Source organism: Aquarana catesbeiana, linkage group LG03 (genome assembly GCF_042186555.1).
Source record: "Aquarana catesbeiana isolate 2022-GZ linkage group LG03, ASM4218655v1, whole genome shotgun sequence".
NCBI classification, from domain to species: Eukaryota; Metazoa; Chordata; class Amphibia; order Anura; family Ranidae; genus Aquarana; species Aquarana catesbeiana.
Window position 1 is genome coordinate 90,969,907 of NC_133326.1, and position 20,581 is coordinate 90,990,487.

General features: G+C 39.9%; 1 protein-coding gene across 1 annotated transcript in view; it reads right to left on the reverse strand.

Moving 5' to 3' along the window:
- Nucleotides 1-20,581, reverse strand: part of MYO1E (myosin IE) — a 235,103-nt gene that overhangs the window by 119,791 nt on the left and 94,731 nt on the right. Inside the window, exons 5-9 of the mRNA XM_073618829.1 lie at nucleotides 19,793-19,880; nucleotides 17,147-17,236; nucleotides 14,739-14,870; nucleotides 7,513-7,647; nucleotides 2,185-2,317 (exon numbers count right to left, since the gene is read on the reverse strand). Of these exons, the coding sequence (XP_073474930.1) occupies nucleotides 2,185-2,317; nucleotides 7,513-7,647; nucleotides 14,739-14,870; nucleotides 17,147-17,236; nucleotides 19,793-19,880 (578 nt within the window). The remainder of the gene's footprint in view (nucleotides 1-2,184; nucleotides 2,318-7,512; nucleotides 7,648-14,738; nucleotides 14,871-17,146; nucleotides 17,237-19,792; nucleotides 19,881-20,581) is intronic.

Sequence of the window (20,581 nt, forward strand, 5' to 3'; positions counted from 1 at the left end):
CCATTTGTCCTGTACATCCTTGTAAAACTCAGACTCACAAAAGCAGAGGACGGAGAGCTGGAGATAGAGCTCTTGGACAGTGTGTGAGGACTGACTGGAGGAGGAAATGATAAATGCTTTTCAAAATTTTTTACAAAGAAATTTCTGAAAAGTGTGGCGTGCATTTGTATTCAGCCCCCGTGTCAATACTTTGTAGAACCACATTTTTCTGCAATTACAGCTGCAAGTCTTTTTGGGTATGTCTCTACTAGCTTTGCATCTAAAGAGTGAAAATGTTGCCTATTCTTCCTTGCAAAATGGCTCAAGCTCTGTCAGAATGGACGGAGTGTGTCTGAACAGCAATTTTCAAGTCTTGCCACAGATTCTCGATTGGATTTAGGTCTGGACTTTGACTGGGCCATTCTAACACATGAATATGCTTTGATCTAAACCATTCCATTGTAGCTCTGCCTATATGTTTAGGGTCGTTGTCCTGCTGGAAGATGAACTTGTGCCCCAGTCTCAAGTCTTTTGCAGACTTTAACAGGTTTTCTTTTAAGATTGCCCTGTATTTGGCTCCATCCATCTTCTCATCAACTCTCACCGGCTTCCCTGTCCCTTCTGGTAAAGCCTCCGCCCCAGTCTCAAGTCTTTTGCGGACTTTAACAGGTTTTCTTATAAGATTGCCCTGTATTTGGCTCCATCCATCTTCCCATCATCTCTGACCAGCTTCCCTGCTGAAGAAGAGCATTCCCACAACATGCTGTCACCACCATGTTTCACGGTGGGATGGTGTGTTCAGGGGGATGTGCAGTTTTAGTTTTGCGCCACACATAGAGTTTTGCTTTTAGGCCAAAAAGTTCAATTTTGGTCTAATTTGACCAGAGCACCTTCTTCCACATGTTTACTGTGTCCCCCACATGGCTTCTCGCAAACTGTAAACAAGACTAGTGATGGCTTTCTTTCAACAATGGCTTTCTTCTTGCCACTCTTCCATAAAGGCCAGATTTGTGCAGTGAACGACAAATAGTTGTCCTGTGGACAGATTCTCCCACCAGAGCTGTGGATCTCTGCAGCTCCTCCAGAGTTACCATGGACCTCTTGGCTGCTTCTCCAATTAATGCTCAGCCCAGCCTGTCAGTTTAGGTGGACGGCCATGTCTTGGTAGGTTTGCAGTTGTGCCATACTCTTTCCATTTTCGGATAATGGATTAAAAAATGTGGGATATTTTTACATATGCTAAAAATGCTTTAAACTTCTCAACAACTTTATCCCTGACCTGTCTGGTCAGTTCCTTGGCCTTCCTGATGCTGTTTGTTTACTAAGGTTTTCTAAAAAACCTCTGAGGGCTTCACAGAACAGCTGTATTTATACTAAGATTCAACTACACACAGGTGGTCTCTATTTACCAATTAGGTGACTTCTGAAGGCAATTGGTTCCACTAGATTTTAGTTAGGGGTATCAGTGTAAAGGGGGTTGAACAGAAATGCAGACCACACTTTTCAGATAATTTGTTAAAAAAAAAAAAAAATAATAAAATAAATAAAAATAAAAACCATTTATCATTTTCCCTCCACTTCACAATTATGTGCCACTTTGGGTTGGTCTATCGCATAAAATCACAATAAAATACATTTACATTTTTGGTGGTAACATGAAAAAAATATGAAAAATGTCAAGGGGTATGAATACTTTTTCAAAGCAGTGTAAATACACATTTTCGCCAGCACACTATGGATCTTGACTTGCAATCCAAAAAACTTCAAAGGTTCACTTTAAGGACGCCTCCGTAAATGGGAATTACCAATTACCTGACTGCTCTAACCTTACTGGGATCGTCAAGGGGAAGCAAGAGGATTATAAAAGAAAGGCCCTTACCTAGTACCAGAACTACTAAGTTCTACCAAGATTCTCAAAATGGCAATATGTGGTTGCCAATCTCATTTCTAGAGAGTAAGGCATATACGATCATTTCTTTCCTCTGTTTTCACATCTGTAAGTCTGTCAGATAGTAGAAGCATTCACCAAAAGATTTCCCAATAGATTCTGTACTGCATCAAATTATAACCCTTTTTTAAAGACAAAAAAATGAAAAATCTTATGCGATGTTGCACTACATTGCAACTTTGTTCCTTTTAAGCCATAGCTAAGCAATCTGTAGCTGACACAAGATACAGCTACTCGGAGATGTAAGAAATACCTACACTCTTCACTCTCTACTGCTGCATAGTTGCCTTTCTCCTTGAAGCTAAGATTGCCCAAGTGTAGAATTCCAGCTACAATCTGCAGCACCATAGCTTGCTCTTCTGCAAAAATTCCAATAACATTCATGGCATGCTAAGAAGGAAAGAAAAGACAATTGATTTAGTCTCCAGTTAACTCTTCTAGAAATATTTTTGAATACTGGATTTACCTGGTTTTCTTACTATGGAAAATATTGCATGGTACGATTATGTGGCTATTGTTAACTAGCACTGCATTTTAAAAGGAATATATTGCGCTTATATTTTTATGATAGCACTGATATGCCAACATGTGAAAAAAGCACACCCATGGCATTTGCCAACTTTGTCAACATAACTGAACAGACAAACATTAGATCTTCATAGATAATGGTGATAAATGAAAATGCATGGACATTTTGCCTTTTCAAACCCTCTATCCTTTACATGCAAAGGGAGTTGCCATGTTCGCCCTTGTTTGATCTGCTGTTTCCATGGTGCTGCATGCATCAACAGTTATGACACCAGCTATTTGAGGGCCTGACATTTCTGCGGAGAGCAGAAATGTCTCTGAATGTGACAGATACCATTCACAGCAGGCCTTGAAAGTAATGGTTTTGGGAAGCTTAAAATGATGGCTTTAGTTCCGCTTTAATAGTCAACCAGCTTTCTTGACTTTGATATTTTTGTTGGACATTGTTACAAGCAACATTTCTGCAGTTGCACAATATTTCTGGGTTCCCTTGCATTAACTGCCTGTTTCAAATCTTTTCTAGTGTGCTTCAGATTGTGTTAAAATATTAATTTCCATTTTTGCTTCAACTTTTAGACAGATGGTCTCATATTCTCGTTAAGCACACTTTGATGTGATGCAGAATTCATAGTCGACTTAGCTTGTTTGGCTGTACTTCTCCTATGGATCACAGTTCGTTTTGCACTCCTGTGATCCGTTTGCAGCAGAGAGTGGGCTGAAGTCCGCTCTCTGCTGATGTCACAGAGTTGGTCCAGGCTCGGCGTCATCACGACCATGGAGTCGAGATCCGCCTAGATGCCTGGACTGGCACCTGGCTCAAGCTCTTAGCGAGCCACTGAGAGCCTGAGCCGCCCACTCTCGCCCCCTCCACAGCCCAGCGCTGCAGTGAGTGAGGAGGGGGAAGAGCAGAGAGCTGTGATGGACAGTCACCAATTCTCTATTCAGGGAGCTGTGAGAACCGAGCGATTGGTGGTGTTGGATCGCTTGGTTCTCAGTGCAGAGGCGCTGGGGGACAGATGCAGTATCGGACTGATGCTGCATCTACCTAGGCAAGTATGAATCAAAAAACAAAACAAAAACCCATACTTCTTTTAATGACCACATGCTGCCCAGATCCTGAAGCAGCAAAGCAACCCCAAACCATACTATTTTAACCACCTTGCTTCACAGTTGGTGAGAGGTTATTCTCCTGAAATGCTGTATTTGGTTTGTGTCAAACATGTCTATAGTAACTATGGCCAAAGAACTGCCTTTGATTCATCATTCCACAACACATTGCTCATTTAAGTAGAGACCAGGTCTTCTGCAACAATGTCAAACTGTAGTCTTGCTGTATTGTTTTGTGGACAGCAAATGCTTTTTCCTGGTACAATTACCATTAAGGTTAAATTGATTATAGCTTTTTCTGATTGTACATAAGTGCACTTTGACACAAACTGTTATAAGAATCACCTGAAGGATCCTATATTAAAAAGTTGGGGTACTTAGAGGCTTCTTTCAGCAGACTGTCAGCTCTTGGCCAGTCTTGGACAAAATTACCAGTTGTTTGAAACTGGTGCCAGTTGTAGTTTATTTTTCTTACAGTAGAATGACAACATAAATAATTTGGTGATCTCTCTAAATCTCTTGTAGACTCCTGGGTACCCACAACCGTCTTTCTGAGAGTCTTCGAGAACCCTTTTGGTCCTGGAACAATGGCACCACATTCATCAATAGCAAAGAGAATGACAGACTCTAGCGCTAGGTGGTGTAAGAATTATAGGTTCCACTTGCCTTCTCCCTTTGGTGGTTCTGAACATTGGCACCCAATCTGGAAAATACCATTTTAGTGTTCATTGATTTGAAAAGGTGGTGAAATGTAGGGGTGTACTTATTTTACCTTTTATTGCATTTTATGAGAATTAATACACCACAAGTAATACTTCATATTCCCATCGCACACGTTCCTGGATAAAGCTCTAGAAAATTTGGGTGCTGCAGAAACCAACAGCTGGAAACTGGATTAGAAAGTCACAATGAGGATATTTGCAGGCACACCATGGATCGACAAGGTAGCGTGAAAATTGATTTTTTTATTGCATGATCACATCACAGGGCAGGTAGCACTACCTGCTCTGTGATGTGATCATGCAATAAAAAAAATCTATTTGGACGCTACCTTGCCAAACCACGGTGTGCTGGCAAACATCCTCACTGAATACATCATATTACATTTATGTATCATTTGTTCAAGTATATCACCTTCATCTGTAGGCAATGTTTGAATGATCTAGTGTTTGCTGCTTTAACCATGTTTATAACTCAATAATTTCTATAGGGTGTACTTCCTTTTCACATGCCTGTACTTCAATAGTCTACAATGTTGTGCAGAAACCTTTGATCAGTCATATTTAGCCGATAACAATAAAAACCAATGAAGGGATATCAATAAAACACTGAAACTGTAATAAGGAAGTCCACACATTTTTACAATTCCCGAGAGTGTAAGATTATCACATTGCTTCTAGGTAGGATGTGTTTTACCCAGAATTCTATGTTGTGGCCTAATGTGTGTAGGCAAGGAAGCAAGGGTTGGCACAGGAATAGCCAAGACAGAAAGACCTGTCAGAGAGCAAGCAGCACACGGGGCTGAATTTACGTATTTAGAGTAGGATGGTACTAATAACTATAGTGATCAAAGCAGCCAGACTATGAATAATAGGTTAAAGATTGGAGCCATTCATAAAGCAGGCCATATTCCCTTTGTTTGAATGCAAAGCTTTAGGTTTCACTGGAGTATATTATTTCCAATATGATGCATAGATACAGTGCCTTGAAAAAGTATTCAAACCCCTTGGAATTTTCCACATTTTGTCATGTTACAACCAATAACATAAATGTATTTTATTGGGATATTATGTGGTAGACCAACACAAAACAGTACATAATTGTGAAGTGGAAGGAAAATGATAAATGGTTTTCAGAATTTTTTACAAATATATATGTTAAAAAGTGTGGCGTGCATTTGTATTCAGCCCCCAAGTGAATACCACGTAGAACCACCTTTCTCTGCAATAACAGCTGCAAGTCTTTTTGGGTATGTCTCTACCAGCTTTGCACACCTAGAGTGAAATTTTTGCCCATTCTTTGCAAAATATCTCAAGCTCTGTCAGATTGGATGGAGAGCGTCTGAACAGCAATTTTCAAGTCTTGCCACAGATTCTCAATTGGATTTAGGTCTGGACTTTTACTGGGCCATTCTAACACATGAATATGCTTTGATCTAAACCATTCCATTATAGCTCTGGATGTACATTTAGGGTCGTTGACCTGCTGAAAGGTGAACCCCCCCCAGTCTCAAGTCTTTTGCAAACTAACAGGTTTTCTTCTAAGATTGCCCTGTATTTGGCTCCATCCATCTTCCCCCATCAACTCTGACCAGCTCCCCTGTCCCTGCTAAAGAAAAGCATCCCCACATGATACTGCCACCGCCATGTTTCACAGTGGGCATGGTATGTTCAGGGTGATGTGCAGTGTTAGCTTTCCGCCACACATAGCATTTTGCTTTTAGGCCAAAAAGTTCAATTTTGGTCTCATCTGACCAGAGCACCTTCTTCCACATGTTTGCTGTTTCCCCCACATGGCTTCTCGCAAACTGCAAATGGGACTTTATATGGCTTTCTTTCAACAATGGCTTTCTTCTTGCTACTCTTAAGGCCAGCTTTGTGGAGTGCATGACTAATAGTTGTCCTGTGGAGAGATTCTCCCTCCTGAGCTGTAGATCTCTGCAGCTTCCCCAGAGTTACCATGGACCTCTTGGCTGTTTCTCTGATTAATGCTCTCCTTGCCCAGCCTGTCAGCTTAGGTGGACAGCCATGTCTTGGTAGGTTTGTAGTTGTGCCATACGCTTGCCATTTTCGGATGATGCATTCCAAACATTGCTCCGTGAGATGTTCAAAGCTTGGGATATTTTTTTTATATCTAACCCTACTTTAAACTTCACAACTTTATCCCTGACCTGTCTGGTGTGTTCCAGGGCTTCACAGAACAGCTGTATTTATACTGAGATTAAATTACACACAGGTGGACTAGATTTACTAATTAGTGACTTCTGAAGGCAACTGGTTCCACTAGAACAGAGTAAAAGAGGGCTGAATACAAATGCACACCACACTTTTCAGATATTTATTTGTAAAAAAAAATGAAAACCATTTATCATTTTCCTTACACTTCCCAATTATGTGCCACTTTGTGTTGGTCTATCACATAAAATCCCAATAAAATACATGTTTTTGGTTGTAACATGACAAAAATGTGGAAAGTTTCAAGGGGTATGAATTATTTTTCAAGGCAATGTATATTGGTATAATTTGCAATGATACATTTATTCACAAAACATTTTAAATTGTAGATTAAAAAAATCCTTTAAATGCTTCTTCATAATTATAGTTTAATGCACAGTTTGGAATCCTCTTTTCATATTGAATCAAATGGCTTCTTCATCACAGATATTTAGCAATTAACCATTTTTTTTTGCACTTAAAGTGGGAGTAAACTCCCTTGGTTGATATCTACCTATAGGTAAGCCTATAGTAAAACTTACCCTATAGGTAGTGTAAATATCTCCTAAACGTGCACCGTCATACTGTACATGCAGCCAGTGACATCATTGGTGCACGCGCTCTGAAGGAACGGCCACCCGGGCCGTTCCCTCAGAGCCATGTGCTGTGAACTCTTGCTCCAGCACGCATGCATGGGAATGACGTCATATCGTCTCCGGCCAGCCACACAGCCGGAGTCCGCTACCCGGGAAGGAAGGACGGGTGAAGAAAGAAGCGCCTGCAGCTCCGACATCTCGTGCTTACTTTTAAAAAGGTAAAAGGTAAGTTTAACATAATGTGCCAGTATGCATCGCATACTAGCACATTATGACATTACTTTGCAGGGGTCGCAAAAAAGAAAAAAAAAAAAAAAAAAAAAAACTTTCAGCGGTTTAATACTGCTTGAACCCACGTGAACTGGAAATTTATTAAAAGGCTACAGAACACATCAATACACAGAAAATACACATGTGGTACCATAGTTTCTTGAAAGTCTCTCTTGTCATTGATGTCATCCACTTTGTAAGATCCAGACTGGCTTAGATAATGATAGTAATCGATGGTTGTTATGCCAAGGTCATTCCTTTGCTCCTTAGAAGCACCTTCGATCATCTGACAACAGGAAAAAACATCAGAGTAAATTATTTCAGAAATGTATAATAAACAGATTAGTTGAGTTAATATACTAATGGTAACAAGCAAAGTCCAAAGAGTAGTAACCCATAGCAATCAATCACAAATTATGTTGCAAAAAAAACGAACGTCTTTATTATTCTTATATATTTATTTATATTATTTACTGGCCTTCACATGGTCATTGTTCTTTACTGAATGTACCAGATTTTGAAAATGCATTCATATGAACATGTGATTCCTTTATGGAATTCAGATGGTGTTCATGAAAATTGAAAATGTTCTACCTTCTGTGGACCAACTCTTTGATACATTGATTACTGCTGCTTACTTTTGACTATTGCTCTGGAATTGAATTCAAATACTTACTGCTGCGTTACATTTGTTAAAGAACTCTACGGACTCAAACTTTTTAAATGCAGGTCAATGAACACAAAATGTAGTATATAGGGCTTTTTCCAATGCACTGCAAAGCAACAAACAAGTGTCAACAGATTCTAAAGAAAACAAGGGACTCTTTCCTATACAGTTTACTTTCGTTGGAATATGGTAAAAAATCCATGACTTAAAGGGGTTGTAAAGATAAAAATTCTATGCATTAAGGTGAAAAAACTTTTGACAGTACCGCCGCCCCCAGCCCCCCCGTTTTACTTACCTGACGCCTCGAATCTTCGCTGCTCGTCCTCATTGCAGCTCAGCCTGGTCGCTGATTGGCTGCAGTGGATGGATTGAAAGCAGCGCAGCCATTGGCTCGCGCTGCTGTCAATCACATCCGATGACGCGGCGCGCCGGGGGGCGGGGCCGAGTGATACAGCGAGCGGCTATAGCCGCCGGCTGTATCACGGGAGCGCGCCCGCAAGCACTCACCACCATGCGAGGGAGCTCGCATTAAGGTGGTAAATGCTTGCGGGGAGGAGCTGAAACAGCCGCCGAGGGACCCCAGAAGACCAGGTTCGGGGCCACTCTGTGCAGAACGAGCTGCACAGTGAAGGTAAGTATGATATGTTTGTTATTTAAAAAAAAAAAAAAAAAAATTACCTTTACAACCCCTTTAATGTATATGGTGTGAAGAAGCCCTCATGCTTTACTCCTTAAAAACATATGCTAAGCATTGCATAGGTTTGGTGAAAAAGGCAGACTGAAAGTGTATGTCTATGCAAAATAAAATCAAAATGCAATACAACTCTGCAATACATGCACATTTACATACTTATCTTTAAAAAAATAAATACAAATTCCATAAAAATATTCCATAGTTTGGTTTGTGCAAAAGTTATAGCGTCTACAATCAACATACGCTTATTGGGATTTTTTTTACCAAAAATTTGTAGCAGATAACATATTGACCTAAAATTGATGAAGAAATTAGATAAAAAAAAAAAAGTATTGGCTAGGTGATCAAATACCACCAAGAGAAAGCTTGATTTGTGTGAAGAAAAAAAAAAAGGGACATCAGTTTTATTTGGGTACAGGGCCACATGACCACGCAATTGTCAGTTAAAGTAATGCCACTAGTGCCGTATTGCAAAAAAATGGCATTGTCATGAAGGAGGGGGTAAATCTTCTGGGGCTTTCAGTAAATCAACCCTATTGTGTTGTCATTTAAACAGGAAGTTGGGAGCTCACTGGATTTTTGTTTAGAGAGACAAAACATGGGGTAATGTACATTGACCGCAAAGATATGCTGAAAATGGCTATACACAAAAAAAAAAAAAAAGGGGGGGGGGGGCATTCCACTGATATCAGCTGTGCTGTACAGGATGTTGTGACCAGCCAAATGGAGACCCTAGTTTCTCTTATACAGCAACTTAAAAGCTGCTCATATGTTAATTTATTTTCCATGTTGCTGGACTCCAAGAACCTCTGAGCTCAGTCCAACAGATGTATAGAAATATGTAATGTAAAATCTAAATTTATCACACAGCAGCACCGCCGAACCTTTCAGATAAAAATAAAAGGTAAAGCTGCAATCTTATAATATTAAAAAAAAAAAAAAAAAAAAAAAAAAAATCAAAAAAACAGTTATACATAAAATCTATGAAGTGCAGCAAATATAAAAAAAGGTATATAAGGCCCCTGACAAATGGCTCAGTTCACAAAAACATGAACACATGAGGTATTTTCATTAGAGTGTTTTATTTGCTCACGTTTATGATGGAAAATGGATTTTTCAATCCTCTACCTTTAGCACGCGGAGCATTTACCACACACAAACACACAAACACACATTAGGTTTGCTAAAACACCAAATGTCACTAAACTGTCTATTTTAACCCCTTCATGACCACATAACACATAGGGGCGTCCAGGTGTATGTGTTCTTGTGTTGGTGCTGGGAGCACAGGTTCTCTATTAACAATGAGGACCCGAAGGAACCAGATCCTGTTCACATGATTGCTATGATAAGCTCTGATTGGCTATCACAGTGGTCACTAAGGGCCCTTTCACACTGCTCTGTAGCAAAACTGCAGTAAAACGCATATGCAATTCAGATGTGTTTCCTGCGCGTTTTTGGTGCGTTTTTGGCTTGCCTGTACCTGTGCAAAATGGACATGTGACTCAAAAAACACACCAAAAAATGCAAATAGGCGTAACAGCAATTTACAATAGTTTTAATGGAAAGCTGCGTTTTTGGTGCCAAAAAAAAAAAAAAAAATTTGTGGGACCCGAAAGTCACAAGATTTTGCCGTGACTTTAAGCAATGCCTGTGTAATCTTGAGGTCTATGGACCTCAAGTCACATCAAAGTTGGACCAAAGTAGTGCAGGGACTACTTTGAAGTCGCACAGATCTGAATGGTACTCATTGGAAATCATGGGATACAACTTGTCATGCAACTTTTCAGTCCCAAGTCGCAGGACAAGTTGCACAAATGTGAAATGGGCCTTAATGGCAGTGTATCAGTTAGTGCCAGTAGAAGTGTGTTTCGGTAAGAAGAAACGTTTTTTATATTTAGTGTCAGCGTGTAGGTAGGACGAAAAAAAAGAAAAAAAAAAAAACCCACACAAAATACGTACTATTCTTTCGTGGCCCTTCTAGGGGTACAAAGAACAGATGACACACACGTACTATCGCCGCAATTGTCAGGGGTAGGAGAATTTATTTTGTGGGTTTTATTGGCGATGGGTCATGGTTATGGCATAAAAATATACAGTTGAATTTTAAAAAAAATGTTTTTTTTTTGTTTTTTTTATCATTTTGGGCCAGTTTTGATAATAATAAAAATAATAATAATAAAAACAAAAAAAAAACAAACATCAGGAGATATGCAATAACATTTCCCAACAAATGAAAGCCCAATCTGTCCTGAAAATACAATGTATAATCCACTTGGATACTGTACATCAAATGGTTAAAATAAGTACAGTTCAAAGTTGCAAAATTGGGTTGGACGTAAAGTTGGTTTTCACACTGGAGTGTTAGTGGTGCACTTACTGCACATGTTATCTTATCTATTTTGACATTAAACTTCACATTTACATAGAATATTGCATGGCTTATCGCCTTTAAAATACAGCTGAGTGATAAAATAGGCAAAATAGCAATTAAAGCAGTTGTATACCGCCGGAAGAGTTTTTTTTTTTTTTCCTTCTTCCTGCAAGGTAAAGTCATAATGTGCTAGTCTGCAAGGTAAAGTCATAATGTGTTAGTATGCATTGCATACTAGCACATTATGTGAAACTTGCATTAAAACAAGCCCGTTCTAGCGCTGCAATGTCAGAAGCTGCAGCTGCTTCCATTTTCACCCGTCTTGGTGTATACCCATCAGCAGTATACGGGCACAGGTTTAGGAGATATTTACACTACCTATAGGAAAGCCTGATTATAGGCTTCCCTATAGGTAAATGTCAGCAGAGGAAGCTTACTTCCTTTTTATTAACAAAATAAGGTTGACCATAGATTCCGTTTTTCTCATCAGCCAGTAGACTGATTAAAAAAAAAAAAAAAAAAAAAATGGATTACTACATCCACACAAGCGAGGTGGATGGAGGAAATATTCCCCCTGGACTGTTCTTCTGTCAGAATTCACTGACATGTGGCTGCAGCCCGCTGATCAAGAAACATTTTCCAACATTTCCATCGAGTGAGAATGGGCATAGAACCCTGAACTGGCCAGATTTCGATCCATCTTTGGGCAGCTTATATGGTAACTCCACTTTAGTGGAGGGAAAAAAAATAGCAATAAAAAAAATATATAGCATATACAATAGTGACACAAGTCATATTGTAATTGAATTTTATTAAAAATTGCCTTGACTTTTCAATCTGCAATGCTGTAACTTTCTGTAAAATTCAATATGGGTACTTGGGAGGCATTCTGTACACAGATGGTGTACAAAACACACCCCAGGAATGTCATTTCCTGCTTGTATAATTGGCTCACTGATTTTCCCAGAAGTCTGCCCTAAAATGCAAGCCAGATTTTTGTCATCCCCTGCAGCAGTGGTGGGAAAGGGATCCCCCATTGGGCAGACGGATGGGAAAACGGATCCCCATCAGGTGGATGGATGGGAAAATGGGCAGAGGAGCTTTGTTCCAAAAGAAGGACAGTCCCCCTTCAAATCAGGAACAGTTGGAAGTTATGCATTTGACCTTCTATTACTGGAAGGCCCACAGTATTTAGGGCTCTTTAAGAAGGGCAATCTATGGTGGATGATTGCATTTCAGAGGGCAACATAGCAGCAGCTGACAGGCATCAGGAGGTTAAAACAATTTTACATTATGGGATAATGCCAAAACTGTGGTGTGGCCCCACTGACCTCAACAGGCTAGTCTGACAGGTGGTACTGCCTGTTGAACTTCACAATCCAAGTTAAAAATGCAGCAAAGCATTGTGGCTGTGGTGTGTGCACAGCCCTGTCAGGCTGTAATATTATAATTCCGCTGGGCAGCTAGTTAAACCATGGCTCAGCCATCCGTTTTTACCACCCCCCTGAATGTCAGTGTGAAAGAGCACTTTGCTAGCTTTTGTTCATGAGCAGTGTAGATGGTAGAATCAGCATGTGGATATTGAGAGTAAACAAGCACATACAGTTGTGGTAAAAATATTAGCAGTGTGTTTAAAAAAGTGAAATTAAAACTCAAAATCCTTAATAGCTTTGATTTCCATACACGCAAAAGCATTGGGAACACTGCTGTCCATTCCAAATCAAAACATGAAGAAAAAAAAGGTTTCAAATTTATTACTTTACAGAAAGTGAAAAAAAGGAATATTTGGCTTTTCCAAAAAATAGCAGTCTGCATTTTCTTTACAACCTCAAACACTTACTGTATAAACTGAAAAATGCTTGATTTAGCTTTTCTGTGAATCACTGAACTAAATATTTAGTTGTTTCTGAGAACTGCGTCACATCTGTGTTACATGGAGTCAACCAACTTCTGGCACCTGAACAGTAAGGATGAGCTCGGGCGTGTTCGCACACTCCAGCGCTAATCACAGGCAGTGAGACATTCCTCGATCTCTGCAGCCGCACATCAGGAAAATGTCTCACTGCCTGTGATTAGCGCAGCGCCGTGCCGACTTCCTAGCGGGCTCTACACGTGGAGTGTGCCGGAGCTCATCCTTAGTGTTTACCAGTGGATGTAGCTGATTGTAGTTGAGTGTTCCCCTAAGTTTGCTGTTGGGATTAAAACATGCTCTTGGAGGAGCTGGCAGCTACAGCGAGAGGAGAACCAAAAAAAAGTTCAAGCAGGCGGCTTTTGAGGGGCAGTTTTTCTTGTATTTGTGATTTACAGGATTGAAACAGGAACGGAGGAGATATATTACCTCTTCACCACTTGTCAAACGCCTCTTAAAAATAATCCAGTGCAGATCACTTTTCAGAGGCACATCAAAGGCTGCCGCATGTCTAAACCTAGCCTTAGGGCCAGTTCTCCCCATGCAGTCCAGTGCATTTTTTTGGTTGCCATTTTAAAGCATTTGAGATCATTTTAGCTGAGCAGCCTATCAGTTTCTGCACTTTTTATAGGTTTTCCCCTCTCCAATCAACATTTTAATCAAAGTACACTGTTCTTCTGAACAATGTCTGGAACGACCCATTTTACTCAGATTTTCAGAAAGAAATGCTCTATACCCAGCATGTACATTTGCTGCCTTCGTCCTTAAAGCAGAGCTCTTCCCAAAAGTGGAAGCTCTGCTCATCTGATCCCCCCCCCCCCCCCCCCCGGTGTCACATTTGGGAGGGGGGAGTGGGTACCTGTTTGACAGGTACAGGTCATCCACTTCCACACTTCTATAATTTGGAACACACCGGTTTCAATTAATGATCCAATTACACAGAATAAGCAACATGCATGTCATGACTGTTGGTTTTCTATTACTCTACTACACCAACTAGTAAATTATTTGCCATGTCGAAATATCATTTATACCAAAAACAGTGACTGATCTGTTTAGTGATGCTGACCTGCTATTTTTTTTTAACACACCTGTATATTACTTTAGGCAATTTTATACGTTACCATTTAGGACTTAATCATATGGTACACAAAAAAATGAACTGTTGTAGAAACAAGAACTTATAATTATTCTATTCTATATAGTCTTATATAGCTGGTGATATTTATTAGAATTTCATAAAATTAATACATATTATGTCGCCAAATAAGATAGATAAAATCTATGTCTTCAGTTTAATATCTAGTACTCAAACTGTTATGTTCTCAGGCAAACAAGTGGATTTGATAATACAAATGTACTTGTCATCTGTAGACATTGTTAATATAACAATGTAATAATTAGTTTGCACTGTTTAATTGTACATTCTGCCAAGCACTAGCTGCTAGAAGACTGGAACAGTAACATCTGTTGACCTGGGAGTATGCTGCAAACATTTAATAATGTTTAGATGACATTAACACCCAGACATTCCTACTGACCAGAGAAGAGGTCTCAAAGTCAATAATCTCTTGGAAGAAATCTGATCTGATCCAGCAGAGCCAAATGCAAGTAAAAATATGTCTGACATAAGGTTTGTTCCAATTAAAAGTCTTAAGACTTAAATATTGCGTGGTGTTAACTAGCAGTACCGTGGAATACAAGATCTTAAAAATAAAAGAAAACAGGAATACCTGATAGAAAATGTGAAAGCTTCTCTCTCCTGGATTTCTCATCACCACCCGAGATTTTTCCAGTAAAAAGTTAGAGATTTTTCCTCCATCTGGTTCTCCCCCGGGGCTGAACTGGATCTCAAAGTACTTTCCCTATTTAACATGAGAGTGTAAAACAATCATGTTATACCAGATTCTTATAACATCCACTAAATAATTCCTTATTGAGCAACATGTACACAAAATTAATGTCCAATTAGGCCTTGTTCACATGGGGTGAACTAAGGTGTACGTTAATGAGTGGCCTGTGTTTTCCATGCACCCCACGTGCAGACAGTCCTATTGAGGTCTATAGGTCTATTGGGACGCAGTGGCTGCACGTTTACAGCCGCCGCCCCCAGACATCCATGTGGAAGCATGTCCCCGAACTCATATAGGGATTAGTGAAGGAGGTAAAGCTCTGCTGACTTCCATCATTCAAGCATACATTTTATATATATATATATATATATATATATATATATATATATATATATATATATATATATATATATATATATATATATATATATATATATATATATATATATATATATATATATTTTTTTTTTTTCCTCTTCTAAAAGTTGTATGGGTTTTTTTTTAAATCATACTTACCTAGGTGGATACAGCATCTGTCCCCCGCCGCCTCTAAGACTGAGAACTGAGTGATCAAGAACCGCTGATTGCTCAGTTTTCAGTGCTCCGTGAGCAGACTGTCGGTCACTGGGTCTCTGACCACCCCCCCCCCCCCCCCCCCCCCGCGCGCTCACTGGTTTTCTTGGCTGTGGAAGGGGAGGGAGCAGCAGGCTGAAGCTGAAAACGGGTCACAGGAGTGCAGAATGAACTGCAATCCTGTGATCCACAAGAGAAGTACAGCCAAACGAGCTTTGGCTGGACTTCTCCTTTAATTTCCTTGCATGTGATTGGGTATGCTTTGAGTGAACTTTCACTTTTCTTAAGGCCGGTTTCACATTGGGGCGGTGGGTACATTGGCGGTAAAACACTGCTATTTTTAGCTGGCGCTTTACCGACGTTTTAGCTACGCTATTCGCCCGCTAGCGGCCAAAAAAGGGTTAAAACCCTTGATTGATTGATTGAAATGGGCAGGAGCGGTTTAGGAGCGGTGAATACACCGCTCCTTCACTGCTCCAAAGATGCTGCTTGCAGGAGTTTTTTTTCCGTCCTGCAAGCGCACCGCACCAGTGTGAAAGACACAGCAGTGGCTGTTTCAGGGCGCTTTGCAGGTGCTGATTTTAGCGCGGTAGGGCCTGCAAAGCGCTCCAGTGTGAAAGGGGCCTAAGTGAATTGAAAAGTCTTGTACGATTCCATTCTCTTTGCCTCGGTTTAGTAAATCAACCCCTCTGTCTCGGATTGAAAAGTCAGATGACACAGTAAGGCCCCTTTCACACTGAGGCGCTTCTAAACTGTCAGTAAAACACTGAGTGCTTTTGAAGAGTTTTTCCAGGCGCTTTTGAACAACTTTCCATTCGTTTCAATGGAGAGGGGCGTTTTTTTCACCGCCCTGCCAGCGCACTGCCCCAGGGTGAAAGCATTAATTCATTTTAATGAAAATAGGTTTTCATTAGCTTTTCAGGCACTTTTTTTATTAGCATGAAAGCGCCTGAAAAGCGCCTCAGTGTGAAAGGGGTCTAAGGCAGGTATGTATGAGGGCCCTCTCCTATTTCTGCATGCATGCTGTACTGCAAATAAGTCCCTGTTAATGTGCAGTACAACCATGCGCAGTGTACGCACATGATCATTTATTTGAAATATCGCACAACATATTTTGTTCTTCCCTCTTTTTTACGGCGTTTACCATTCCAATCATATTACGTATGATGTATATGTGATCCCTTTCACATTTTACATCTTCTGCATGGTATCTAATGTTATCTTCTTAATAACACTGTTTGCGGAATGAGAAATTACGTTTTTGCTGTGCATTGCTGCTGACTGCTATATCTTTACTTGCGTAGGTCATTCATAAAAAAAACAAAAAAAAAAAAAAAAAAACACAACTATCTGTATCCCTGCACTTAATTCTTAAAAGTGAATAAAAACCATTGAATACAAACAAAACAAATGCTTGGTATTGCAGTGTGCGGGAAGAAAAAAATTAAAAAAAAAAAAAAAAAAAAAAAGTGTCAGCTACGTTTTTTGGCCCATAGAAAATAAAGGGGTGCTGACATGTCAAAAAAATCATTTGCATAAATATTGTGTTCTTGAGGTTTTTTCTCATGTAAGAGTTATGTTCCCAGCTCTTCACCATTTATGTATACTTTAACATTTATTATTTATATAGAAATATTATTTTGGTAGACAAAGTGCAGCTATACAATTATTAGAACTAAATAAAAAAAACAAATACAAAAAAGACAGCGACTTACAAATCGGCTGGAATTGTTATTCCTCACTGTCTTTGCATTACCAAAGGCCTCCAATAAAGGGTTTGATTGCAGTATTATATCCTTAACATGCTAGAAAAAGAGAACACAGAGAAAACCATTATCAGACTTAATCAGCCATGTTATGCATGTAGAGCCATGGCCAAAAATTTTGAGAATGACACAATTTGGTGTTTTTAGATCATTTTGTCAGATGTTACAATGGTATACTGAAGTATAATTACAAGCATTTCATAAGTGTTAAATGCTTTTATTGACAATTACAATAAGTTTATGCAAAGAGTCAATATTTGCAGTGTTGACCCTTCTTTTTCAAGACCTCTGCAACTCGCTCTGGCATGCTGTCAATCAACATTTGGGCCACATCCTGACCAATAGCAGCCCGTTCGTGCATAATCTATGCTTGGAGTTTGTCCGAATTTGTGGAGTTTTTTTTTTCGTTCACCCCTGTCTCTTGAAGATGGAGCACAGGTTCTCAATGGGATAAAGGTCTGGGGAGTTTTCTGCCCATGGACCCAAAATTTCGATGTTTTGTTCCCCAAGCCACTTAGTTATCACTTTTGCCTTATGTCAAGGTGCTCCATCATGCTGGAAAAGGCATTGTTCATCACCAAACTGTTCTTGGATGGTTAGGAGACATTGCTCTCGGAAGGGGTTTTTGTACCATTCTATATTCATGGCTGTGTTCTTAGGCAAAATTGTGAGTGAGCCCACTCCCTTGGCTGAGAAGCAACCCCACACATGAAGGATGCTTTACTGTTGACACAGGACTGATGGTAGTGCTCACCTTTTCTTCTCCAGACAAGGTTTTTTCTGGATGCCTCAAACAATCGGAAAGGAGATTCATCAGAGAAAATTACCTCACCACAGTCCTCAGCAGTCCAATCCCTGTACCTTTTGCAGAATATCAGTCTGTCCCTGATTGTTTTCCTGGAGAGAAGTGGCTTCTTTGCTGCCCTTCTTGATACCAGGCTATCCTCCAAAAGTCTTCACCTCACTGTGCATGCAGATGCACTCACACATGCCTACTGCCATTCCCGAGCAAGCTCTGCACTGGTGGTGCCACAATCCCACAGCTTAACCAACTGTAGGAGATGGTACTTCCGCTTGCTGAACTTTCTTGGGCACCCCTAAGCCTTCTACACAAATGCAGTGGAAATTTTTTTCATGGGATTAAGCTCATTTTCATAGCAAAGAGAGACTTTGCAAATAATTGCAATTCATCTGATCACTCTTCATAACATTCTGGAGTATATGCAAATTGTCATCATAAAACTGATGCAGCAGATTTTGTCAAAATTAACATTTGTGTCATTCTCAAAACTTTTGGCCATGGCTGTACAAACTCGGACAAATGCCATTATTTGATTTATATGTGCAGAGAGAGATCTGGTATCCTGGCCATACACATACATATGTGTCCACTACAAAAAGATGCTTGTCCATGACACAGATGTGGGGTAAAGCCCATTACACACTGCTAGTTTTTTTCCTTCAACTAAGTGGGCTGAACAAAAAAAGCAAAAAACTGACAGCTCAGGCCAGAGCCACCATACTAACAATCCAATGTTAGTACAGCGATATCTCCTGCTGTTTTGTGTTCTGACAGAGGGAGGGTCCCCCGCCAGAACACTCCCCCACCAGCCATTAGCTAAAAGCGCTGATCGGGAGCCAGTCGGCCATGTCCCTTCAACAGAAGCTGGCCAAATGAGCAACTTCTGTTGGACCAGCTGCAGTACACACGGGCTGAATGTCGGTTGGTTTTAATTGAACCGGCTGATGCAGTCCAACATTCGGTCCATGTGTACAAGGCTTTACTGTCTGGACAGGATGCAGAAGAAGGATCCAGAGTGATAGAGTGATGCTGGAAGGTAAATGGACACTAGGAGCTGGTGAATAAGGGGGAGAGGTTATAATAATATCAAAGCAAAGAGTATATGGGGAAGTATAGAGTCATTTGAGGTAAGGATATTGAACAGACAGGGTCTGCAGAACTTTCAGGATAGTAAAAAAAACTAACTATCAACAAAAGGGAAAATGGGAGTATTAGGCACTTCTTTTTCTAGCCATGTTCTTATGTCTCAGATATTAGGCTTATTTGTTGCAACATGTTGCGCCTGCCTCATTGGAGAAATTAATATTGTGGGATTAATGGTCTGTATCATGCGCTTATTAGGACTTCCCAGCCATCAGAATACACTGATCAGTGATGCAGCCGACTGGCCGCAAGCGCAGAAATTTTTTCCAACAAGCCAGTTGCTGAGAAGTCAAATTCAATAGATCGACTTTAATGAACAAGAACCATCCATGCATGGATCGAAATTCAGCAGGTTCCTGCTGAACCGGTCATATTTCAATCCATATATGGCCAGCTTAACAGAGCAGGACGTCTTGGCTCTCTTATCAGCTTTGCATTAAACATACCAAAACTGAAAAAAAATATGCAATGAGCAGGACCAAGCTCTTCACTTTACACTAACGTGGCTTCAAAAGGTTATTAGCACACAAACCCTGGGTAAAAAAATGGAATTAGAAATATTTATTCAATCTTTGTAATATTTCCCTCCTTGATGAAATTTGGTTACATTCAAGAAGGAATCCGTTATCAATAAAGAATGCTTTTCTCACCTGTACTTTAGGACCACCGCCTGACACTTTAGAAACGTAGCCCATTATATATTTGGCTGCTACAGTCTTCCCGGCTCCACTTTCACCACTAAGAAAGATGATTAAAAAAAAAAAAAAAAAAAAGAAGATCATAACATTTTAGAAAAACCAAAATCCCATTTGGAATGTAGTTACCGGTAATTTTCATATTTCTCCAATGGTTCAGAGTTAGGAAGAAAGCCATGTATTTATACACAAAATAACAGCCATTTCCTAAAAGGACATTGATAGAGGCATGGCACTGCTGGTTTAATATATATCATTACTTTTTCCTACTTAATCAAACCTTTTCTCTTTACTAGATGAAAAGTCTTTTGTGAAAATCCTAGTAATCTGAATTTCTGTTCCATGTGAACAACCATGTGGGCTTTGACTTCAAAAGCTATCCAGGTGTCTTAATTACACTTATTAATAGAAGCACCCCCCAAGTCCTGCACTGGTAATCACAATATCACTGCAGTTAACCTATGCTAAAAACAGATCACTAGAATCTTACCAAGATTTGGAGGTCTTATAAACGCAAAAAAGCATTATAGACAAACAGAACCAGGATGTGACAGTATCAAAGAGTTCCCGTGAGGATGTGATGAATCATTCAGCTGGTTTCAATATGTGGGACACCAAACTTTGAATAGCAAGTGTTTCAAAGTTTGTGGCACTCGCACATATTAGCAATGCTAGGAAAACAGAATTGCAGAATGCAGAAAACTTAAGAAAAACATATTCACATCCTGGCCACCAAGGATGCAT